This window comes from Sciurus carolinensis, chromosome 9 (assembly GCF_902686445.1).
Source record: "Sciurus carolinensis chromosome 9, mSciCar1.2, whole genome shotgun sequence".
Taxonomy (NCBI): Eukaryota; Metazoa; Chordata; class Mammalia; order Rodentia; family Sciuridae; genus Sciurus; species Sciurus carolinensis.
In genome coordinates, this window is record NC_062221.1 from 130,991,214 (window position 1) to 131,011,704 (window position 20,491).

At 40.1% G+C, this 20,491-nt stretch overlaps 1 protein-coding gene across 1 annotated transcript in view; it reads left to right on the plus strand.

Annotated features, from left to right (window-relative positions):
- Positions 1–556: 556 nt before the first annotated feature.
- Son (SON DNA and RNA binding protein) overlaps positions 557–20,491 on the plus strand; it is a 30,595-nt gene continuing 10,660 nt past the window's right edge. Inside the window, 7 exon segments of the mRNA XM_047565250.1 lie at positions 557–697; positions 3,772–3,938; positions 6,233–12,103; positions 13,749–13,909; positions 15,812–15,958; positions 16,183–16,266; positions 16,268–16,372. Of these exon segments, the coding sequence (XP_047421206.1) occupies positions 621–697; positions 3,772–3,938; positions 6,233–12,103; positions 13,749–13,909; positions 15,812–15,958; positions 16,183–16,266; positions 16,268–16,372 (6,612 nt within the window). The 5' untranslated portion in view covers positions 557–620.

Sequence of the window (20,491 nt, forward strand, 5' to 3'; positions counted from 1 at the left end):
CCAAGCGTTTGAGCGCAGGACCTCCAGCCTATTGCTAAAAAAGTCAGCCGAGTATAGGCGGCAAGGGGAGAGGGCCGGAAGAGAAATGTTGTTAGTATTCACAGCACAGAGGGAACCCAGGCCGAGCAGTTCCCTCCCGCTTGCATCTCCCTGACTAAACTGAAGTCGGCGCCACTAGCAAACACTTGGAGCCCTAGGACAAGCACCATGTTGCGTATTTTATTTTTTGCTTCCTTTCCTCATGGTCTTTAATCTCAGACATCTAGACGCTACAGCAAATCTCCTAAAGCCCCTCAAAGCTGTTGGGGGGCCGACAACAGAAGCTGACAGTGATCTCAAGAGAGACTTCTGTAATGGCGCCTGCGTCAGACACTAACATGGCGGACTTAGTCGTGCGCGGCGCAAACGTCAGCAGCTCTCCCCCCAGCCGCTCGGAAACAGAGGAGGAGAGGGCGGCCGTGCTCACTGATTGGCCCGTTGGCGGAGCGTGCGGGTCCGGGCGCTCCCATACGAACCAATCAGGAAAGCGAGAGAAGGAATTGGCCGCTGCGCCTCCTCCCGAGGCATGCTGGGAGCCTGGAGGACTAGCGAGGAGGAGTTGAGAGAACGGAGCGGACGCCATGGCGGCCGACATCGAGCAGGTTTTTAGGTCTTTCGTGGTCAGTAAATTCCGGGAAATCCAACAGGAGCTTTCCAGGTAAACACCTCCCAGACTTTTCTGCTCCCAAAGGGCTGCTAGGCCCCCCGCCTCGGGCTCCCGTGGCACCTTTCTTCAGAGACGCCGTCGTTCCTCGACTCAGGCCCCGCTACGGCCCCGCCTGGGCCTGGGATCCATTTTCCGGGCCCTCCCCCCCAACCCTCATCCGCTCGTTCCCTTTTCCCCGAGAAGCTTCGCCCTTTCGCTGGCGGTTCCAGACCCCTTCTTTTGAGCCGAGTTAGGATGCTACCCTCGGCTGCCGCTTGCTCGCCCCCTACTCCCTGGCGGCTGGTAGGCCTGCTTGTCCACCGGGACGGGCCTAGTTCCTTCCTCTGCCCCTCCTCCGCCGCCGCCTCTCCCCTCCCCCTCCCCGCCTCCGCGGCTTTCGCCGGCCGGTGTCTGTGACCGGAAAGGGTCTCCAACGGCCGTTTCTTGGGTAATCTTAAATCCGCCCCATTATTGCCAGCCTCAGACCGTTCGGGGGCCGGGAGCCATTAATTCTGCCATTCGGGCCCCAGTCTCCTGTGCCTTCCGCCCGGCAGCATTCTGATAGATTAGAGTGAAAATGCCTCGAAGTGATATTGGCCAGCTTGCGAAATATTCGAGAAGAGGATGGACGGGGACTTGGACATACGGATGATTCCTTAATTTTAGCAGTTGGAAAGTGGACTTTGTGGGTCGACCTAATTTTTTTTCCCCTTCGCTACCCCTGCCTCAGTTGACATATTTGATCAGCACGCTAGTTTTGTTATTTCTGGTGGACTTTACATAGGTCACCTTTGGTTCCACGAAATTTGAAGAGGGAGAGATTTTCAGAGTAGTTGTTTACTGAGAAAAGAAAATAGTGTGGGTCATGCTGTTAGGTGGTTGTCTTTTAGTATTTTTGTTTTGTATAGAATACTCAAAGTACAGAGGTTGGAAAGAGATCTTGAAAAGTAGTTTGTTTGTTCTGAGTTAAAGTGTTTTTGCTAGTTGTATTTTAAAAGTTGAGAGCAAGAACAGTATGTGAATTTGAAAGTAACCGAAAACGCAATTTAATTAGGTATCTAAATTTACATGATTATTGGGGTGATGATGTATTATTGCAACACATTTTTGCGGAATGTGTTGTTTTTTAAGTGGGAACTGTATCTGCTCGCTGCATTGCTTTTGAACATTTTGTGATGTTTTTTAGGATGAGAAGAGACCTCAGCTAAAGGAGAATAATTGTCCTGAAAACTTGTAAATAGTTGTATGCAGTCAGTAATTGTGTTTCCTTTGTTGTTATAGCTTTTAATAGTCTGTTTTAGAAAATGAGCGTTTTGATTTGTTGTGAAAAATCTAGAAACTATGAAGGAGGAGAAAAAAACCAAACACTACTGTTATTGGTGTTATATCCTTTTAGTTTTTCCTTGTGTATACAGATTACCATGTATTTTGTTAATGTGATTGTTCTCTTTTATTTTTCAACCTGATAGCAAGAACTAGTTTGTCTATAACAGACTCAAAATTTGGGGTATTCTTCACAGCTGCATAGAATTCCTTTGTAGAAATATGTTGAAGGATATATAAGTGGTTTGAAATTCTCATTACTTTTCAGTAATTGCAGTTAATATCCTGGTGGTAGCTTTTAAGGTGAAATCAAGACTGCTTTCTTATAGACTTTTTAAAATTGTAGATACTTTTCTGATTTTTAAATCTATGATAATTATGTATGTATAAGTGCTCAGGAAAAGTGTAAAATGAAGTGCTCCATAAAGACAGTCTGAAAGGAATATTAGATAAAGCAGATTATCATTAAGTGAATATTCAGCTTCTCTTTAATACAATTTAATGCATTATTAGTGTGAAGACAAGTTTTTTTTATTATTTGCCATTTCAGTGAACTGTTTTTCTTTTTCCTCATCTGATTTTACATTCTTCAGTGTTGGTAATAAAAGTGATGTTTAGATGGTTAGTGCAAGTGATCCAGTGTATATAGAAGTGTTTAAGAGTATGGGCTCTGGTTTTGAATACCAGCTTCACTTTTTAATGGCTATAGATCTTCGACTAAGTCTCTTACCTCTCTGTGCCTCATTTCCCTCATTTATAAAGTCTGAATAATAGTGGTGATCTGAGTTTTATTAGGATTAAGTGAGTTGAAAATGTAGAACAAGACTGGACACTAGTTAGTACTCCATAAATGTTTGTTACGTCGTTCATTGTATTAGAAAATCAAGTGTTCCTTAACATTTACTTAATTACTGAATTTATTTTGACTAGATTTTTATTAGGTAGTTATTTTATGTTTTCAGTTAGCTAAAATTGAAGTGAAATAAAAATTTTTGAAATTATTAGGTTTTTAAAAATTTTGCACATTTACACAATAATAATAAAAATGATTACAAGGCTGAAATGTTTATATTTAAAAGTCTTCTGACTATGAATTAAAAATGTTAAGCCATCTATCATTTTGTTGTATAAATTAACTGCCACTTGTTTAATGTGAATTTTTTTGAAGACCAGAAATTTTTTAATGCCATTTTTGATATTTAAGTATAAATCATGTATAAACATTTTCCTTTTTAAATTTTATGGCATTTCAGTAACAGTCTAAACCTGAACAGAGGCTACAAGATACTTTTTTTACTCAATGTGTCTGTGGCTAACTTCTGTGTTCTTGATACTGTTTATTGTAATTGTGACCTGTGCACAGGTGTGGCTTTATTGTGGCCATAGTTTTAGCCATAATGTTAGATCATCTTATTGAAGCTCTTACTAATATTTCTCCCTGAAGATAAATACAAAGGTAACCCAAAACTTCTAGTTATATTTCTGGAAGTACTTCATTTTAAAAAGGTTTTGCTTAGAAATATGACTTTGCATATAGACTTTTTCTTAACTTTCATTGCTGAAAACTTTGTTTAAAAAATGAGAATGTCACATCTATGAGTGTGTAGTGTTAAGAATGCCTTATTAGTGGCAAACATCTGAAATAGGAAAAGGGTGGAAGGTGTGGTCAATATTATACAAAGATTTTAATTGGAACATCATTATTAACTCATCATATAGTGTGATAAAATGTTAATGAATTTTGAAAAACTTTTCTTGTCAAGTGGAAGGAGTGAAGGCCAGCTGAATGGTGAAACAAATACACCTATTGAAGGAAACCAGGCAGGTGATGCAGGTGCCTCTGCCAGGAGCCTACCAAATGAAGAAATAGTGCAGAAGATAGAGGAAGTGCTTTCTGGGGTCTTAGATACAGAACTACGATATAAGCCAGGTAAGTTGGTGATAAGTGTCTCAAAATTTTTGTTTCAAGTTTTTTTTTTTTTTTTTTTTTGAAGGTTAAGTATTATTTTAAAGTTTTTCTTGAATCAGTTTACAGAAGACTTTCTTCTGAGAACAAAATTATACTGAAATGTGAACATTGATGCATTTGTTTGCTTTGCTGGTAGAATATAATTTTTGTATCTCTTTGATTCAATTTTGTAGTGTCTTAGTGCCAGGATTTTTGAATGTGGGTTTTCATTGAACAGTTGTCTATAAACATCAGTTTTGGAAGATGCAGTATCCTGGACCAAGTCTGTAGTCAATTTTTTTTTAAGGAATAACCCTGGGAGGTTTTATTTTAAGGTCCAGTCTTAGAGATGTCTTGTTTATACATCACCACTATTTAAAAGTGCAATGAAGGGAGTCATTGTATGAATATTTAGTTTTTTTAGAATCGATTAAATAATTGACATTTAGAAGGAAAGAATATACAATTAATGACAAAAATGATAATGTCTTTCAGAATTAGGGGTATGGTATGATTTTTTTTCTTTTTTGTATGTTGTGGTTTAAAAAGCACACACTTGAGTGTTTTTTAGATTTATGGCTCTAGCAACCTTTTCTTATCAACCTTTTCTTAACCAATATTTGATATTATGTAGTGATTAGGTCTTTTTTTTTTTTTTTTTTTTGCCTATATCTTGTTCTTACTGATTTATATTTTTCTATAGTCTTAATGGCTAGGATGTCTGATTAACTTTTTCTGAGATCCCCAAGATTTATCTAATTTAATGCTGGTGATAAGATAAATCCCATCTGGTTGTAAAGTGGAACATAAAGGATCTTTTCTAGGATATGCAATTGAAATGTCTTTTTTTTTTTTTTTTTTTTATGGGGAGTGGTCTGGGGGTTGAACCTGGGAGTCTCATGCATGTTTGGCAAGTGCTTTACCACTGAGTTACATCCCCAGCTCTGAAATGTTTTTTTGAGGGGTGGGGTGGGGTACCGGGGATTGAACTCAGGGATACTCAACCCCTGAGCCATATCCCCAGCCCTATTTTTTGTATTTTATTTAGAGACAGGATCTCACTGAGTTGCTTAGCACCTTGCTTTTGCTGAGGCTGGCTTCGAACTCTCAATCCTCCTGCCTCAGCTTCCTGAGCTGCTGGAATTACGAGCATGTGCCACCGCTCCTTGTTCTGAAATGTTCTTAAATTACATGTTAAGGGGTATAAGAATTTCTTCCCTTTTGCTTAGTCATTTTTAGAAGAGTGTTCAGGGGAAAATACTGTTTTGAATCCAAATACAAGTATGAAAAGATGCAATTTGAGTTCTATATTGATGTGTCAAATTTGTCATTTAGATGTTTGTGTACTATTTAGAAGTAATTACTAACCTTTGCTGAGAATTTACTATGTGCCAGGTCTTGTTCTTTGCAGTAGCATGGTTTAACTCACTTCAGCTTCTAACTCTACATAGCGTGTCAGTAATTTGGCCATTGCCATTTAACTACTAACCCATGTGCTGATTCAGGATACAAAAGTAAGCATTTTGTTTTAGAGCCAATGTGCCATGTTGCTTCTGGTATAAAAAGGAGTTAGTAAAATAATTGTAAAAATTAGGCAGGTGTAGTGGTGCATGCCTGTCATTTCAGCTGCTATAATCCCTGGAGGCTGTGGCAGGAGAATTGCAAGTTCAGGGCTTCAGCAACTCAGCAAGACCCTTCTCAAAAGAAAAAATGAAAAGAACTGGGGTTACAGCTCAGTGGTAGATCGCCTCTGGATTCAATCCCTAGTACTCCCTTCCCTCAGTTTTTCTTAATGTGAATCTTTTTAATAGCAGTAGTAACTAACAACTGAATATGAAATACTGATTGATATAGCTTATAAACAATTTGCTGTAATTTAAGAACTGGATGAAATGATCATTTTAATAGAATTTATTAATTGTTTTTGTTTTGTTTTTGTTTCACTGCTTGGTTGAACCCAGGGCTTTGTGTATTCTGGGCAAGTGCTGTACCACTGAAGTATCCTCAACCCTAAAACACATCTTAATGTAATTCTAGATAAGTTTTTGAGATAAACTAAGAAGTTATTTTTAACCTAGACTTTAGTTGTTGAAAGAAGATTGGAAAAGTGGCAGACTTTGGATTAATTGGTTTATGGAAAAGAGTTTATTTGGTAACTTTTCATTTAACGTGGTATTACTATGATGTTTTAATATGGGAAAAAAATACTGGTTTACGTGATGTATTTTAATCTACTTTAGGGAATGTCTGACAAAATTAATTTTTATTACTTTCAGACTTGAAAGAAGCCTCCAGAAAAAGTAGATGTGTATCTGTACAAACAGATCCTACTGATGAAATTCCCACTAAAAAGTCAAAGAAGCATAAAAAGCACAAAAACAAAAAGAAGAAAAAGAAGAAAGAAAAGGAAAAAAAGTACAAAAGACAGCCAGAAGAATCTGAGTCAAAACCGAAATCTCATCATGATGGGAACATAGATTTAGAGTCTGATTCCTTTTTAAAGTTTGATTCTGAACCTTCAGCAATGGCACTGGAGCATCCTGTAAGAGCATTTGGCCTATCTGAGTCCAGTGAATCCCCTACAGTTATGCTGGAACCTCCTGTAGTATCAATGGAGGTTTCAGAGCCACACATCTTAGAAACTCTGAAGCCAGTTACAAAAACTGCAGAACTCTCAGTTGGATCTTCATCAGTTATTTCAGAGCAGTCTGTGGCAGCAACATTGGAACCGTCTGCGACAAAGATTCTGGATTCCTTTGCAACAGCAACAGTGCCTGCTACAACAGTAGTGCTGAAGTCATCTGAGCCACCTGTAACGTCAGTGGAGTATCAGACGAAGTCTGTGCTGAAATCTTTGGAGAGCACCTCTCCAGAGCCATCAAAGATCAAGTTGGTAGAGCCTCCAGTAGCAAAAATGCAAGAGCCATCAGAAACCCTTGTGATAGCATCAGACGTACCTACTGAGGTGCACCCCGAACCAAGCACATCAACAACAGTGGATTTTCCAGAGTCATCTGCAACCGAAGTGCTAAGATTTCCAGAGCAACCTGTAGAAGTACCATCGGAGATTGCAGATTCATCAATGACAAGACCGCAGGAGTTGCTGGAGCTGTCTAAGACCACAGCGTTGGAGATGCCGGAGTCGTCGGTGGCCTCAGCGCTGGAGTTGCCGGGGCCACCTGCGACGTCCAAGTCGGAGTTGCAGGGGCCCCCAGTGACTCCAGTGCTGGAGTTACCTGGGCCCTCTGCTACCCCGGTGCCAGAGTTGTCAGGGCCCCTTTCTGCCCCAGTGCCTGAGTTGCCAGGGCCCCCTGCGACTGCAGTGCCTGAGTTGCCAGGGCCCTCTGTGACACCAGTGCCACAGTTGTCGCAGGAATTGCCAGGGCCTCCAGCACCATCCGTGGGGTTGGAGCCACCACAGGAGGTGCCAGAGCCACCTGTGATGGCACAGGAGTTGCCGGGGCTGCCTGCAGTGTCAGCAACAGTAGAGTTGCCAGGGCAGCCTGCGGTAACAGTAGCAATGGAGTTGACCGAACAACCTGTGACGACGACAGAATTCGAGCAGCCTGTGGGGATGACAACGGTGGAACATCCTGGGCATCCTGAGGTGACAGCAGCAACAGGGTTGCTGGGGCAGCCTGAGGCAACTATGGTGCTGGAGTTGCCGGGACAGCCAGTGGCAACAACAGCGCTGGAGTTGTCTGGGCAGCCTTCGGTGACTGGGGTGCCAGAGTTGCCAGGGCTGCCTTCGGCAACTAGGGCACTGGAGTTGTCGGGGCAGTCTGTGGCAGCTGGGGCACTAGAGTTGCCTGGGCAGCTCATGGCAACTGGGGCACTGGAGTTCTCAGGGCAGTCTGGGGCAGCTGGAGCACTGGAGCTTTTGGGGCAGCCTCTGGCAACAGGGGTGCTTGAGTTGCCTGGGCAGCCTGGGGCGCCAGAGTTGCCTGGGCAACCTGTGGCAACTGTGGCGCTGGAGATCTCTGTTCAGTCTGTGGTGACAACATCGGAGCTGTCAACGATGACCGTGTCGCAGTCCCTGGAGGTGCCCTCGACGACAGCGCTGGAATCCTACAGTACGGTAGCACAGGAGCTGCCTGCTACATTAGTGGGGGAGACTTCTGTAACAGTAGGAGTGGATCCCTTGATGGCCCAGGAATCCCATATGTTAGCTTCTAACACCATGGAGACCCATATGTTAGCATCCAACACCATGGACTCCCAGATGCTAGCGTCCAACACCATGGACTCCCAGATGCTAGCGTCCAACACCATGGACTCCCAGATGTTAGCCTCTAGCACCATGGACTCCCAGATGTTAGCTTCTAGCACCATGGACTCCCAGATGTTAGCAACTAGCTCCATGGACTCCCAGATGTTAGCAACCAGTACTATGGACTCCCAGATGTTAGCAACCAGCTCCATGGACTCCCAGATGTTAGCAACCAGCTCCATGGACTCCCAGATGTTAGCAACCAGCTCCATGGACTCCCAGATGTTAGCAACCAGCTCCATGGACTCCCAGATGTTAGCAACCAGCACCATGGACTCCCAGATGTTAGCAACCAGCACCATGGACTCCCAGATGTTAGCAACTAGTTCTATGGATTCCCAGATGTTAGCATCTGGCACTATGGATTCTCAAATGTTAGCTTCTGGCACCATGGATGCCCAGATGTTAGCATCTGGCACCATGGATGCCCAGATGTTAGCCTCAAGTACCCAAGATTCTGCCATGTTGGGTTCAAAATCTCCTGATCCCTATAGGTTAGCTCAGGATCCTTACAGGTTAGCTCAAGATCCCTATAGGTTGGGTCATGACCCTTATAGGTTAGGTCATGATGCTTACAGGTTAGGACAGGACCCCTATAGATTAGGCCATGATCCCTACAGACTAACTCCTGATCCCTATAGGATGTCACCTAGACCCTATAGAATAGCACCCAGGTCCTATAGAATAGCACCTAGGCCATATAGGTTAGCACCTAGACCCCTGATGTTAGCATCTAGACGTTCTATGATGATGTCCTATGCTGCAGAACGTTCCATGATGTCATCTTATGAACGCTCTATGATGTCTTATGAGCGGTCTATGATGTCCCCTATGGCTGAGCGCTCTATGATGTCAGCCTATGAGCGCTCTATGATGTCAGCCTATGAGCGCTCTATGATGTCTCCTATGGCCGAGCGCTCTATGATGTCAGCCTACGAGCGCTCTATGATGTCAGCTTATGAGCGCTCCATGATGTCCCCAATGGCTGATCGATCTATGATGTCCATGGGTGCCGACCGGTCGATGATGTCGTCATACTCTGCTGCTGACCGGTCGATGATGTCATCGTACTCTGCAGCTGACCGATCTATGATGTCATCTTACACTGCTGATCGTTCAATGATGTCTATGGCAGCTGATTCTTACACTGATTCTTATACTGATACATATACGGAGGCATATATGGTGCCACCTTTGCCTCCTGAAGAGCCTCCAACAATGCCACCATTGCCTCCTGAGGAGCCACCGATGACACCACCATTGCCTCCTGAGGAACCACCAGAGGGTCCTGCGTTACCCACTGAGCAGTCAGCATTAACAGCTGAAAATACTTGGCCTTCAGAGGTGTCAGCATTACCTCCTGAAGAGTGTGTATCCCAAACTGAGCCTACTGTGAGTCAAAGTGAGATTTCAGAGCCTCCAGCAGTGCCTGCTGATTATTCAGTGTCAGGATCAGAGTCCTCGGTGTTAGCATCAGAGGCAGTTGTGACTGTTCCAGAACCCCCACTAGAGTTAGAGTCTTCAGTTACATCAACACCTGTTGAGTCTGCTGTAGTAGCAGAAGAACATGAAAGTATTCCAGAGAGACCAGTGACTTGTATGGTATCTGAAACACCCATTTCAGCTGAACCATCTATGTTAACATCAGAGCCTCCTATGACATCAGAGACAACAGAAACATATGATTCCATGAGAGCTGCAGGACATGTTGCCTCAGAGGTATCCATGTCCCTGCTGGAGTCAGAACCAACAGAGAGCATTTTGGAGCTACCAGGCATGGCTGGCCCAGCTCCTGATGTGGCTGGCCCAGAGCCTCCCGCTATGACTGGCTCAGAGCCTCCTGCTGTGGCTGTCCCAGAACCACCAGCCATGCCTGAGTTAGAATCACCCGCTGTGGCTGTTCCAGAGCTTCCCACCATTGTTGAGCCAGAGCATGTTACCATTCCTGTGTCAGTTGTATCTGCCCTGGAGCCTTCTGTGCCTGTCCTAGAACCAGCAGTGTCATTCCTTCAACCTGCTATGATTGTTTCAGAACCATGTGTTTCTGTCCAGGAGTCAACTGTGACATTTTCAGAGTCTGCTGTCACTGTTTCAGAGCAGACTCAAATAATATCAGCTGAGATGGCTTTAGTGTCTACACCAGTGATAGTGGGGTCTAATGTATCATCACATGTTATGAAAGGGATGAATTTATCTGGTGATCAAAGTTTTTCTCCAGATGTTGGCATGCAGGAGATTCCACTGCATTCAGGTGAAGAACCACATGTGGAAGGACACTTGAAAAGTGACACTTATGAAAATGAACATGGTATAAATACAGACCTAAATATAAATAATCATATAATTGCTAAAGAAATGGAACATAATACAGAGTCTGCTGCTAGCACCTGTCCTGTTGGTGAAACTGGTGAAGAGAAAATTTTGTCCATCAATGAAACTAAACAATGCACAGTATTGGATATCTGCCCTGGTGTTAGTGAAGCTGATGTAGGAGGAGCACTATCTTCTATTGGTCCTCTTGGTCTGGAACCTGATACAACAGAAACTAATAAGGGTATTGAGTTTGTGACAGCATCTGCTCTCAGTTCAGTTAGTAAATATGATGAAGTATCTTTAACTACTCAAGATACTGAACATGACATGGTAATTTCCAGCAGCCCCAGTGGTGGTAGTGAAGCTGACATAGAGGGACCTTTACCTGCTAAAGACATTCATCTTGATTTACCATCTAATAATCTTGTTAGTAAGGATACAGAAGAACCATTACCTATGAGAGAGAGTGACCAGATATTAGCAGTTGCTCTCAGCCCTAAAGAAAGTAGTGGAGAAGATAAAGAAGTACCTCTCTCTACTAAAGAGATACATTCTGATTCAGGATTTTCTGCTAACATTGATGAAATTAATGAAGCAGATTTAGTGAGACCATTACTTCCTAAGGACATGGAACGTCTTACAAGCCTTAGAGCTGGTATTGAAGGACCTTTACTTGCAAGTGAAGCTGAACGTGATAAATCTGCTGCCAGTCCAATTGTAACCAGTGTACCAGAAAGGGCTTCAGAGTCGTCTTCAGAGGAAAAAGATGATTATGAAATTTTTGTAAAAGTTAAGGACACACATGAAAAAAGCAAGAAAAATAAGAACCGGGACAAAGGTGAAAAAGAGAAAAAAAGAGACTCTTCATTAAGGTCTCGGAGTAAGCGTTCCAAGTCTTCTGAACACAAGTCCCGCAAGCGTACCAGTGAGTCTCGTTCTCGGGCAAGGAAAAGATCATCTAAGTCCAAGTCTCATCGATCTCAAACACGTTCACGGTCACGTTCAAGACGCAGGAGGAGGAGCAGCAGATCAAGGTCAAAGTCTAGAGGGAGGCGATCTGTATCAAAAGAGAAGCGCAAAAGATCTCCAAAGCACAGATCTAAGTCCAGGGAAAGAAAAAGAAAAAGATCAAGCTCTAGGGATAATCGAAAAGCAGTTAGAGCTCGAAGTCGAACCCCAAGTCGTCGGAGTAGGAGCCATACTCCTAGTCGTCGAAGAAGGTCTAGATCTGTGGGTAGAAGGAGGAGTTTTAGCATTTCCCCCAGCCGAAGGAGCCGCACACCCAGCCGAAGGAGCCGCACACCCAGCCGAAGGAGCCGCACACCCAGCCGAAGGAGCCGTACCCCCAGCCGAAGGAGCCGCACCCCCAGCCGAAGGAGCCGCACTCCCAGCCGTCGGAGAAGATCAAGGTCTGTGGTAAGAAGACGAAGCTTTAGTATATCACCAGTCAGATTAAGGCGATCAAGAACACCCTTGAGAAGAAGATTTAGTAGATCTCCCATCCGTCGTAAGAGATCCAGGTCTTCTGAAAGAGGAAGATCACCCAAACGTCTGACAGATTTGGGTGAGTCATTCTTCGAAAATTTTATAGTATTGTAATAGAGAATGATTTTAAACTTGAGGTTTTTGTGATTTTTGAGTCAAATGGAATATTTTGGATTATAGGTTTAAAGAAATTAGATAGATGCATGTAAGCATGTGTTAGGAGATGAAAAGACCTGTGTTGGAGTATATTAGAACCAAGGTTTTTTTCCTTAAACGTCTTATTTTGTTTGAGTCATGTTACCTTAACTAAAAATGAGAAAAGTAGGTGGAGATCAACAAAAAAGGTAGATAGAGATGTCCTGTTTTATTAAGAACAAGGCCAGTATATATGCTCATAGGTATTATAACATGCATCCTTGAAAATGAGCAAAATTGGGGTTGGGGATATAGCTCATTTGGTAGAGTACTTGCCTCACAAGCACATGGCCCTGGGTTCAAATCCCCAGCACCGCCAAAAAAAAAAAAAAAAGGAAAATGAGCAAAATTATGATATTCTTATTTAATAAGTTAACATATCTTAAAATGGCAATCTAGAATTGTTAAATGTTTGTGAAGGTAATCTGATTCATACAGTTGGTAATAGAAGTCAGTAGGAAATTTGCATCTGGGGTTATTTAACGAGGTGAGTGAAATTGTTATGGATAAAGTGGAATTAATTAGATCAGAATCTGTTCTGGCCAGGTGCATGCTTGTAATCTCAGTAGCTTGGGAAGATGAAGCAGGAGGATGGCAAGTTTGTGTCCAGCTTTGGCAATTTAGCAAGGCTTGAAGCAATTTAGCAAGACCTATTCTCAAAGTACAAAGGGCCGGAGATATGGCTTAGTGGTAGTGTGTCCCTGGGTTCAATGCCCAGTCTCCTCCCCAAAACAACAAAAAACTGTTCTGCTGTTTTTTAAAAATAAGTACTATGTTTAGATAATTTTAAATAGTATGCAGAGATGAATAAGACTTGCTGGATGCAGGTTACCTGCTGCATAATTTAATTATCCCAATAGATTGGACATCTCCAGATCAGGATTATCTGAAGAAAAAGATGCTAAGAGTAAGCAGTCAGGCAGAATTTGCATTCGGTTCAACAAGTGTTTTCTCAGTTCACTTTTATTCAAAGTAGAGAGACAGTGTATAATTCTGGGAGTGAATGCAAGTCGGTGAAGGAGACATGGTGAAAAGCTTGTCTTTTTACCAAAAGGCAAAACTGCTAAAAGGGTAGGGATGTGATGATTGTTATATTACCAGTGGAAAAGAGGCACTTCAGGAGCAGTGGAGAGCAATGTTATTCTGGCTTGATGAAGACATGTTAGAAGAGGGGAGTATGTTATTTTGAGTGTAAAGAGTGACTTAAGTTGTTGTCATATTAGAAGGAGAGTAGTTTTAAGGTCCTGATAATTTTGGGAAATAAATTGACTTTGATGGGTTTCTTCATTAAAATGTATGGCTTGGTGATCATTATAGGTTATAGTGAGCAAGCTATTTTAAGTAGTATTTGAATGGGAAACTCAGTGGGGACTTAAAGGGAGCAGCACTTAAAAACTTGGAGCCAAAGAATAGTTTGATCATACTCTTATGGCAGAAAATTGATACCCTTCATGTTATTAGTATATGAAACTTGGAATAATACAAAATGCACAACCTTTAGGAAAACTGCTTTTATTTTTCTCTTACAGATAAGGCTCAGTTACTTGAAATAGCCAAAGCTAATGCAGCTGCCATGTGTGCTAAGGCTGGTGTTCCTTTGCCGCCAAACCTAAAGCCTGCACCTCCACCTACAATAGAAGAGAAAGTTGCTAAAAAGTCAGGAGGAGCTACTATAGAAGAACTAACTGAGGTAAGCTAGACAGAATTCGTTTTCATTCTTAAATGGATTATTCCAGGGATGTTGACTCTGGAGCGTGCCAAAACCTGAATTGTGGGCTGAACTGATAATGGCTGGCACCGAGTGGCCAAAACCCGAAATACAGATGTGGCAGCGGCAGAAGCTCTGTTTAGCAGGCCATTATCCGGGATGGCTAAGCTCCGCTAGCTAAAAGTTACTTCCCATTACTTTTGCTTTCCAGTTTTAGAAGCCAAACTGACTGAGGAGTGGGACGGTTCGTTTGAATGGAGGAGGTGTTGAGTGAGCAACACGCAGAAGCTCGCCTACAGTTTCGTTTCCATTCACGACGTGTTCACTGATCGCCACGAGTGTACTGCATATACGCAAAGACACAGACAATCTTCAGAAATGATCTTTTGCCACCGGAGCTTGGAAATTAATGAGAATAGCTGGCCATTGCCTGAAAGGAACTTCTTTCGCATCAACATTTCGGGTTTTGGCTGTTTGGTACCAGCCATTGGCGATAATGGCCGGCCATTATCAGTTCTTCCTGCGGTTCGGGTTTTGGCAGTAACATATTTTAAATACACTTATTTTTGTTTTTAAGAATTTGATCTTTTTGATTGAGGCTTTTTGGGGGAGGCTTTGTTTTATTTTATTTTATTTTTTTGGGGGGAAGATGCTGAAATATTGCTGCTAGGATCCAGAAATACCACATTGTTTCATATATTGAAACTTGTAATTGGCTAGCCTTATGCCAGCCTGCCACTGTCAATATATTCTGTTCCCCTTGGTTACATGCTTGATACACTCTTGTGTTTTTGGCTAAATGAGCTTTTTATCCTGTTGTAATATTTTCAATTGATAGTAGATGTGACGAATTCTACTGCTTGTATAGAGACAGTTCTACCCAAATTTACCCTGACCTTTTTATAAAGCCAGGTAATGGCGTCTGTTCCTTTGCTTCTCAGGAAGGAACTGATGTTCGTTTATGTGTCAGATGCATCAATTGCACCCTCTCCATTATGCCTTATTTTCCTTAAGTTCTATTCCTTAAGAGATTCAGTCTACAAAACATTTATAGAGAGACATTTTACTGTCTGACTCTATCACAAATGTTTTAAAACTTTTATTGTATCATATGTTTGGGGATCATAAAGTTTCTTAATCTGTTTCCTCATTTAGATTTATTACAATATGAATTATAACTTAAAACATAAGGACCTAGCAAAGCTTCTATTGCTTACTTACCAAATCCAAGTTCATCATTAAAATCTTATGAATGCTCAGTATTTTGCTGTTTTTAGCCTCATCATCAGCGCTCTTGTCTCTTCTAACAAGATTTTTTTTTTCACCTTTTTACCACTACCAGACCAGAATGACTTTCTTTTCCTTCTCTACCAGTCCTTATTCTTCACTATGAAAATCTGGCTTAGAATTCTTAAAGAGATATTCTTTGATTCTCAAACCCTGCCTGACTCTATTCTCTCTTAAGCCTTTGTTCTTTTAGCACTTATGTACCCAGTTTGTATTATATCAGTTTGCACTTGTTATTGTGTTGCTCTGTAAAAAACGTTCTTCAATTATTTCATGTGTATGTATTCTGTCTCTTGTATTAGAGTGTAAGCTCCTTGGGAGCAGGGACCATGTCTTCTACTTTTTTTTTTTTTTTTGTATTTCCCAGACAGTGCCCAGTACAGTGCTCTGCACATAGTAGGTGCTCAATAAATGTTGTTGACTGACTGACCAGCCAGTGTGTTTAAATAGCTAATAAGTTAAATTACCTTTTATAACCTATCACTAATCTGTTTACTTTTGAAAGTTGATTTTATGTGGTTTTGATTCTTTTTAAAAATTGCATGTTATTCTACATAAACCATAAGATTTATGTTTTGTTTGTTTTTACTTTTAAAGAAATGCAAACAGATTGCACAGAGTAAAGAAGATGATGATGTAATAGTGAATAAACCTCACGTTTCGGATGAAGAGGAAGAAGAACCTCCTTTTTATCATCATCCTTTTAAACTCAGTGAACCCAAGCCCATTTTTTTCAATCTGAATGTGAGTATTAGAGCTTAAATGGATTTAAATGGCACAGTACATGGAAAATAAATGTGCATGGAGTTTAGTGTATTAGTTTTGGGTTAAAATATTGTGGGAAAATAATGAACAAATCAGTATCCTCCCAGAGTAAACATTTTCCTCCAGATTATGTTGAAAATTTTCAGAAACCATTTAATGTTAATATCTGTTTTATTGGGTTTTAATTAATCATTATTTTTTAGATTGCTGCAGCAAAGCCAACTCCGCCAAAAAGTCAGGTAACACTGACAAAAGAATTTCCTGTATCATCTGGATCTCAGCATCGAAAAAAAGGAAGCAGATAGTGTTTATGGAGAGTGGGTTCCTGTAGAGAAAAATGGTGAAGAAAACAAAGATGATGATAATGTTTTCAGCAGCAATTTGCCCTCAGAGGTAAGTAAGAGGAATATTACATGTTTTTCCTTTTTTATACCTGAATCTGCCATTTTATTGTTACTTTATATCTGATTTGGATTCTGTTTCACTCTTCTTAGGGCCGGGTTAAACGGCAGGGCCGGGTTAAACGACAGATGAAACAACCCGCAGCTTCTCATTTGACAGTAACTCGATGCAATTCACTTTGTGGAACCAAGCCACAAAGTGAAAAGCATCGAAGTGCAGAGAACAGTGTTATCACATCCCTACCCAACATTGGGCCCTCCTTGCACTTGTGGGAAGGTAGCCCAAGGTACAACTATTTAGCTTCCCGTTTTGCTTCAAGGCTATATAGCTCTAGATTTTGGTGGTAGCAAATTTATTGGGTGGAGGGATTGAGTGGAGAAAGGCAGATCCTCAGGTTCAACACAAGAACTGGATTGGAAAAGGTCACTGTAGGTTGATGTGAACATCTTGCGTACATAGCCCATTGCCCTTAAGTGATGGTTTATTTTTCTGGGTTGTTTGTCAGATAGCCTTTAATTTTCATAATTTTCCCCTTCCCTGTGCTACCTTGGCCCTTTTGAATTCTTGTGTTTAACCTAATGTTCAGCCTTGGTACTCTGTTCCCTTCTCCTTCCCCTCTTTGCTACTATTAAAAGTTGGAGAAGTGGAATTCACACTTTGAAATTTCCACAAGGCTATAGTTGTATCTTGTCAAAATGACGCAATAACAATGCCAAGTGTCAAAACAACCCCATTAAAATGCCGCCTGATTAAATAATGTGCTGCTAATTATAGTGCACATGAAAACAGCAAGACTGTATATATATGTAAATATATATATATATATCTGTATCTTTGTATGTATCTCTGTATCTGTATCTTTGCTGTATCTTTTAATAAACAGTTTACTTTTATTTAACTTGTTGTGCAAAATCACGCTTGGGGGATCTGGGAGGGTGGAGACTTATTAGGGGAGGTGGGAATTTTAAGTGATACAATAGACTAGTTGTCATCACCTCTTTCCCTTGGTTTCCAAAGCCTTGACATTTGTCCAAGGACTGAACTAGATATCTTATGCCCTTATGGACTTCTTTTTCTTGCAGTCTGGAATATATGGGTCTGAGAGACCAATACTCTTCACTTCAGGTTCCCTACATTGGCCATATCATATCATCTTCCAGTAAACACTTTCAATTCTCCAAATATATCCCATTTATGAAATTAAAATTAAACAGAACCCAAATCAGAAGCTTTTTGTTAGCAGTATCTTTTTTTCTCCTGAGTTATTCACAGGCGACATTTTCACTGTGTTTTTTTGACCTGCGGCATTTTTGAAAGGGAACAAAGTTCTATACAGTGAACGGAACATGATAACTAACCAGTGCAACTTAGAGTCAAAGGTGATGGTCTATGTTCACATTGAATTCACCAACTTATGCAAGTTACAACATCACTAGTGAGGAGAGGGATAGCTGATTTGGACGATATTTATTGAAACCAGTTCAGTTTGCTCAATTGTTAATCCTCAAATTAGGCTACGTGCACATCTCAAGAGGGAAAGGTTAATTGACATATGCAGCTGACTTAATCTTCTTGTGTAGCTGAGTGTAAGCCATGATAAAGAGGGTTGTACAGACTTACTTTGAAATCCTGATGTGAATACTTTTAGAAATTAATTTATTACAGATTAAATATTGTAAACAGTTGGAATAAATATAGCTAGGGAGATTCTTTGAGGGAAAATTTTCCAGTGCAGTGAAGACCTATATATAAATACCGCAAAATTCCAAGAGATTTTCCTGAGAAGATACATTAACGTTTTTACTTCCTTCAGTTGAACATGGGGAAAGTGTTTTTAGTAAATCTCGATTACACTTCTTCCTGGTCAAGAGAATGTGTGTGTATTATTTAAAGTTTAATACTCATTTTCAGCTTTAACACTACAGTGTGATGCCTTAGCTTTGTCTCTCATCAAAAGAAGTTGTCAGATTTTAAACAAAAGTTCAGGAGAATTACTGTATTGACAGAAAAATGAATCCTGTGTTGAAACAAGGAAAAAAGGTTCTTTTCAGAGGGCCAAATGAAGGAAGTACAAGATGCCTCTTGTGGAACACATAACTATTTGATGCCAGAATGCTAAGCTTCTTAGAGGATTAGAACCAAAGAATATACAGGTGAACTTTAGTTCTAAACAAAATTCCAAAATTTTAGGGAGAAAATGGATAGGATTTTGATTTGCTTTCAAATCTGCACTTCTACACAGCAATAATGTTAAATACCCAGAAGAAATGTTCACATGTAAGATTAAAGGAAAGTTCTTTCAGATGGTTAGCTTTCAAACTAAATACTCTATTTTTAATCAGACTTTTTCATTTTAATAAATATAAATGGAATTTGTGGTTCTTTAATCTTGACCATGAAACATTTAGTCAAAATCACGGATTTTTATCTTCATAAGGGCTAAATTATCTTTGCTATAATTTATAATCTCACCAATTGTCTTGCATGGGAGTCCTTTTTGACATGAATGGATAGACATTGTGGATGAATCACCATAAATCAATACCTTATGGAAAAACAACTCATCAGACTGTGCCCTTCTGCCATAGCATCATCTTACCATCAGCCAGCATCATCCTCAGTAAAAAGTGACTTCAGAATTTTTACCATATGTAGATTATAACTAATGAAATTAAAAAGGTTAGAAAAGTAGTATTTAAAAAATAGTCCTCAAGGGTACAAATTCTTGTAAAGTTAGCAAAAGGCTTATTGGTTACAAGATTAAAATGTAATCTCTGTGCATCAGTGTAAATGGAATAATTAAATTCATAACCAATAGTGTGGAGTTTTTGTGAGTTTAGTGTCAATTATAAATGTTTTAGGGACCCAATTCAAATGACTGCTTGGATGTTAACATGTTTATCTCAAGGAATGTGCTAGGTTTATATTACTGAATCCTATGACCCTATGAAAATAGTACTCTTTTAAATTTAGAAGCTCTCAATTTAGAAAGTTTAGGAAAGCTCACTTGGAGTAAGATGAACATGGAATTGGAAATTAGACACAGTTTCTGGTGCTGGTACTGTACAGCCTTGTTACTTATTCTTTTCTCCTTAGATTATCCTTGGCTTTTTGTGCTGTATTTCTAAACCATTTAAAATAGGTATATCTATTTGTTGCCCCTCACAATTCATTTATATTAATCTAAGAGTCATAATAAAAGAATCTATAATTCACATTTTAAACCAATCAAATACAATAACTGGGACATTCTATATTTAGTATGGCTTTTTGAAATTGTCATTTTGTTATGTATGAACATGTATATTAATAATTTTTACTAAATGTATTTTTTTATAAGGCCAGATGCTTTCTTTTTAGTTGTTTTCTTTAAATTTTTCCTTTTATGCTTTGTTTATGCTCTGCAAATTAGCTGTGAGGAAAACAATTTTCTTGGAGGAGTTATTTTTCTTATATGACTTATCCCATACTAAAAATAATACTTAGTTCTTTTTTATTCTTTTTCTGGCATTCTACAAAATTGTTTTTAAAGTGACTTGTTCTGTTTATGATAATAGCTGGGTTAACAAACAAGTAAATTCATTTAGAAGGACATTTTAATGAACAATAAAGATATAAAAGGTACATTTTTTAGCAGGGCACAAAATTTGTATCACATGGTGCCAATTACATAGGTTTTTTTTTTTTTTTTTTTTTAATAACACATAATACCTTTGTGGGGTTTTAGAAGTAGAGATCTGCTTTGTTGTTGAGGTGCAGATTTTAAAAATTAGGTCATTTTTATTAAGAATTAAAATTCTGGACACTATATGGAGTTACTACATAACTCTATATTAAAGAATGGTTAAAATTACAAAGCTTCATTTTCCAGTGCAGTAATCACCAGTCACTGAAAAAGTCAATTTCCTAATCACACTAGCCACATTTCAAGTGCTCCATAGCTATCACTGCAGAAAGTTCTGTTGGACTGTACTGCTGTTGAGAGTAGCTGTGGTATTATATGAGTGTTTTAATAACTGGTAAACACAATTTGGTCTGAACTTGAATGTTAATGCTGTGGGGCTTATATAGTTGACTTTTATGCATTATCGCATAACCTGAGTTCCTTTC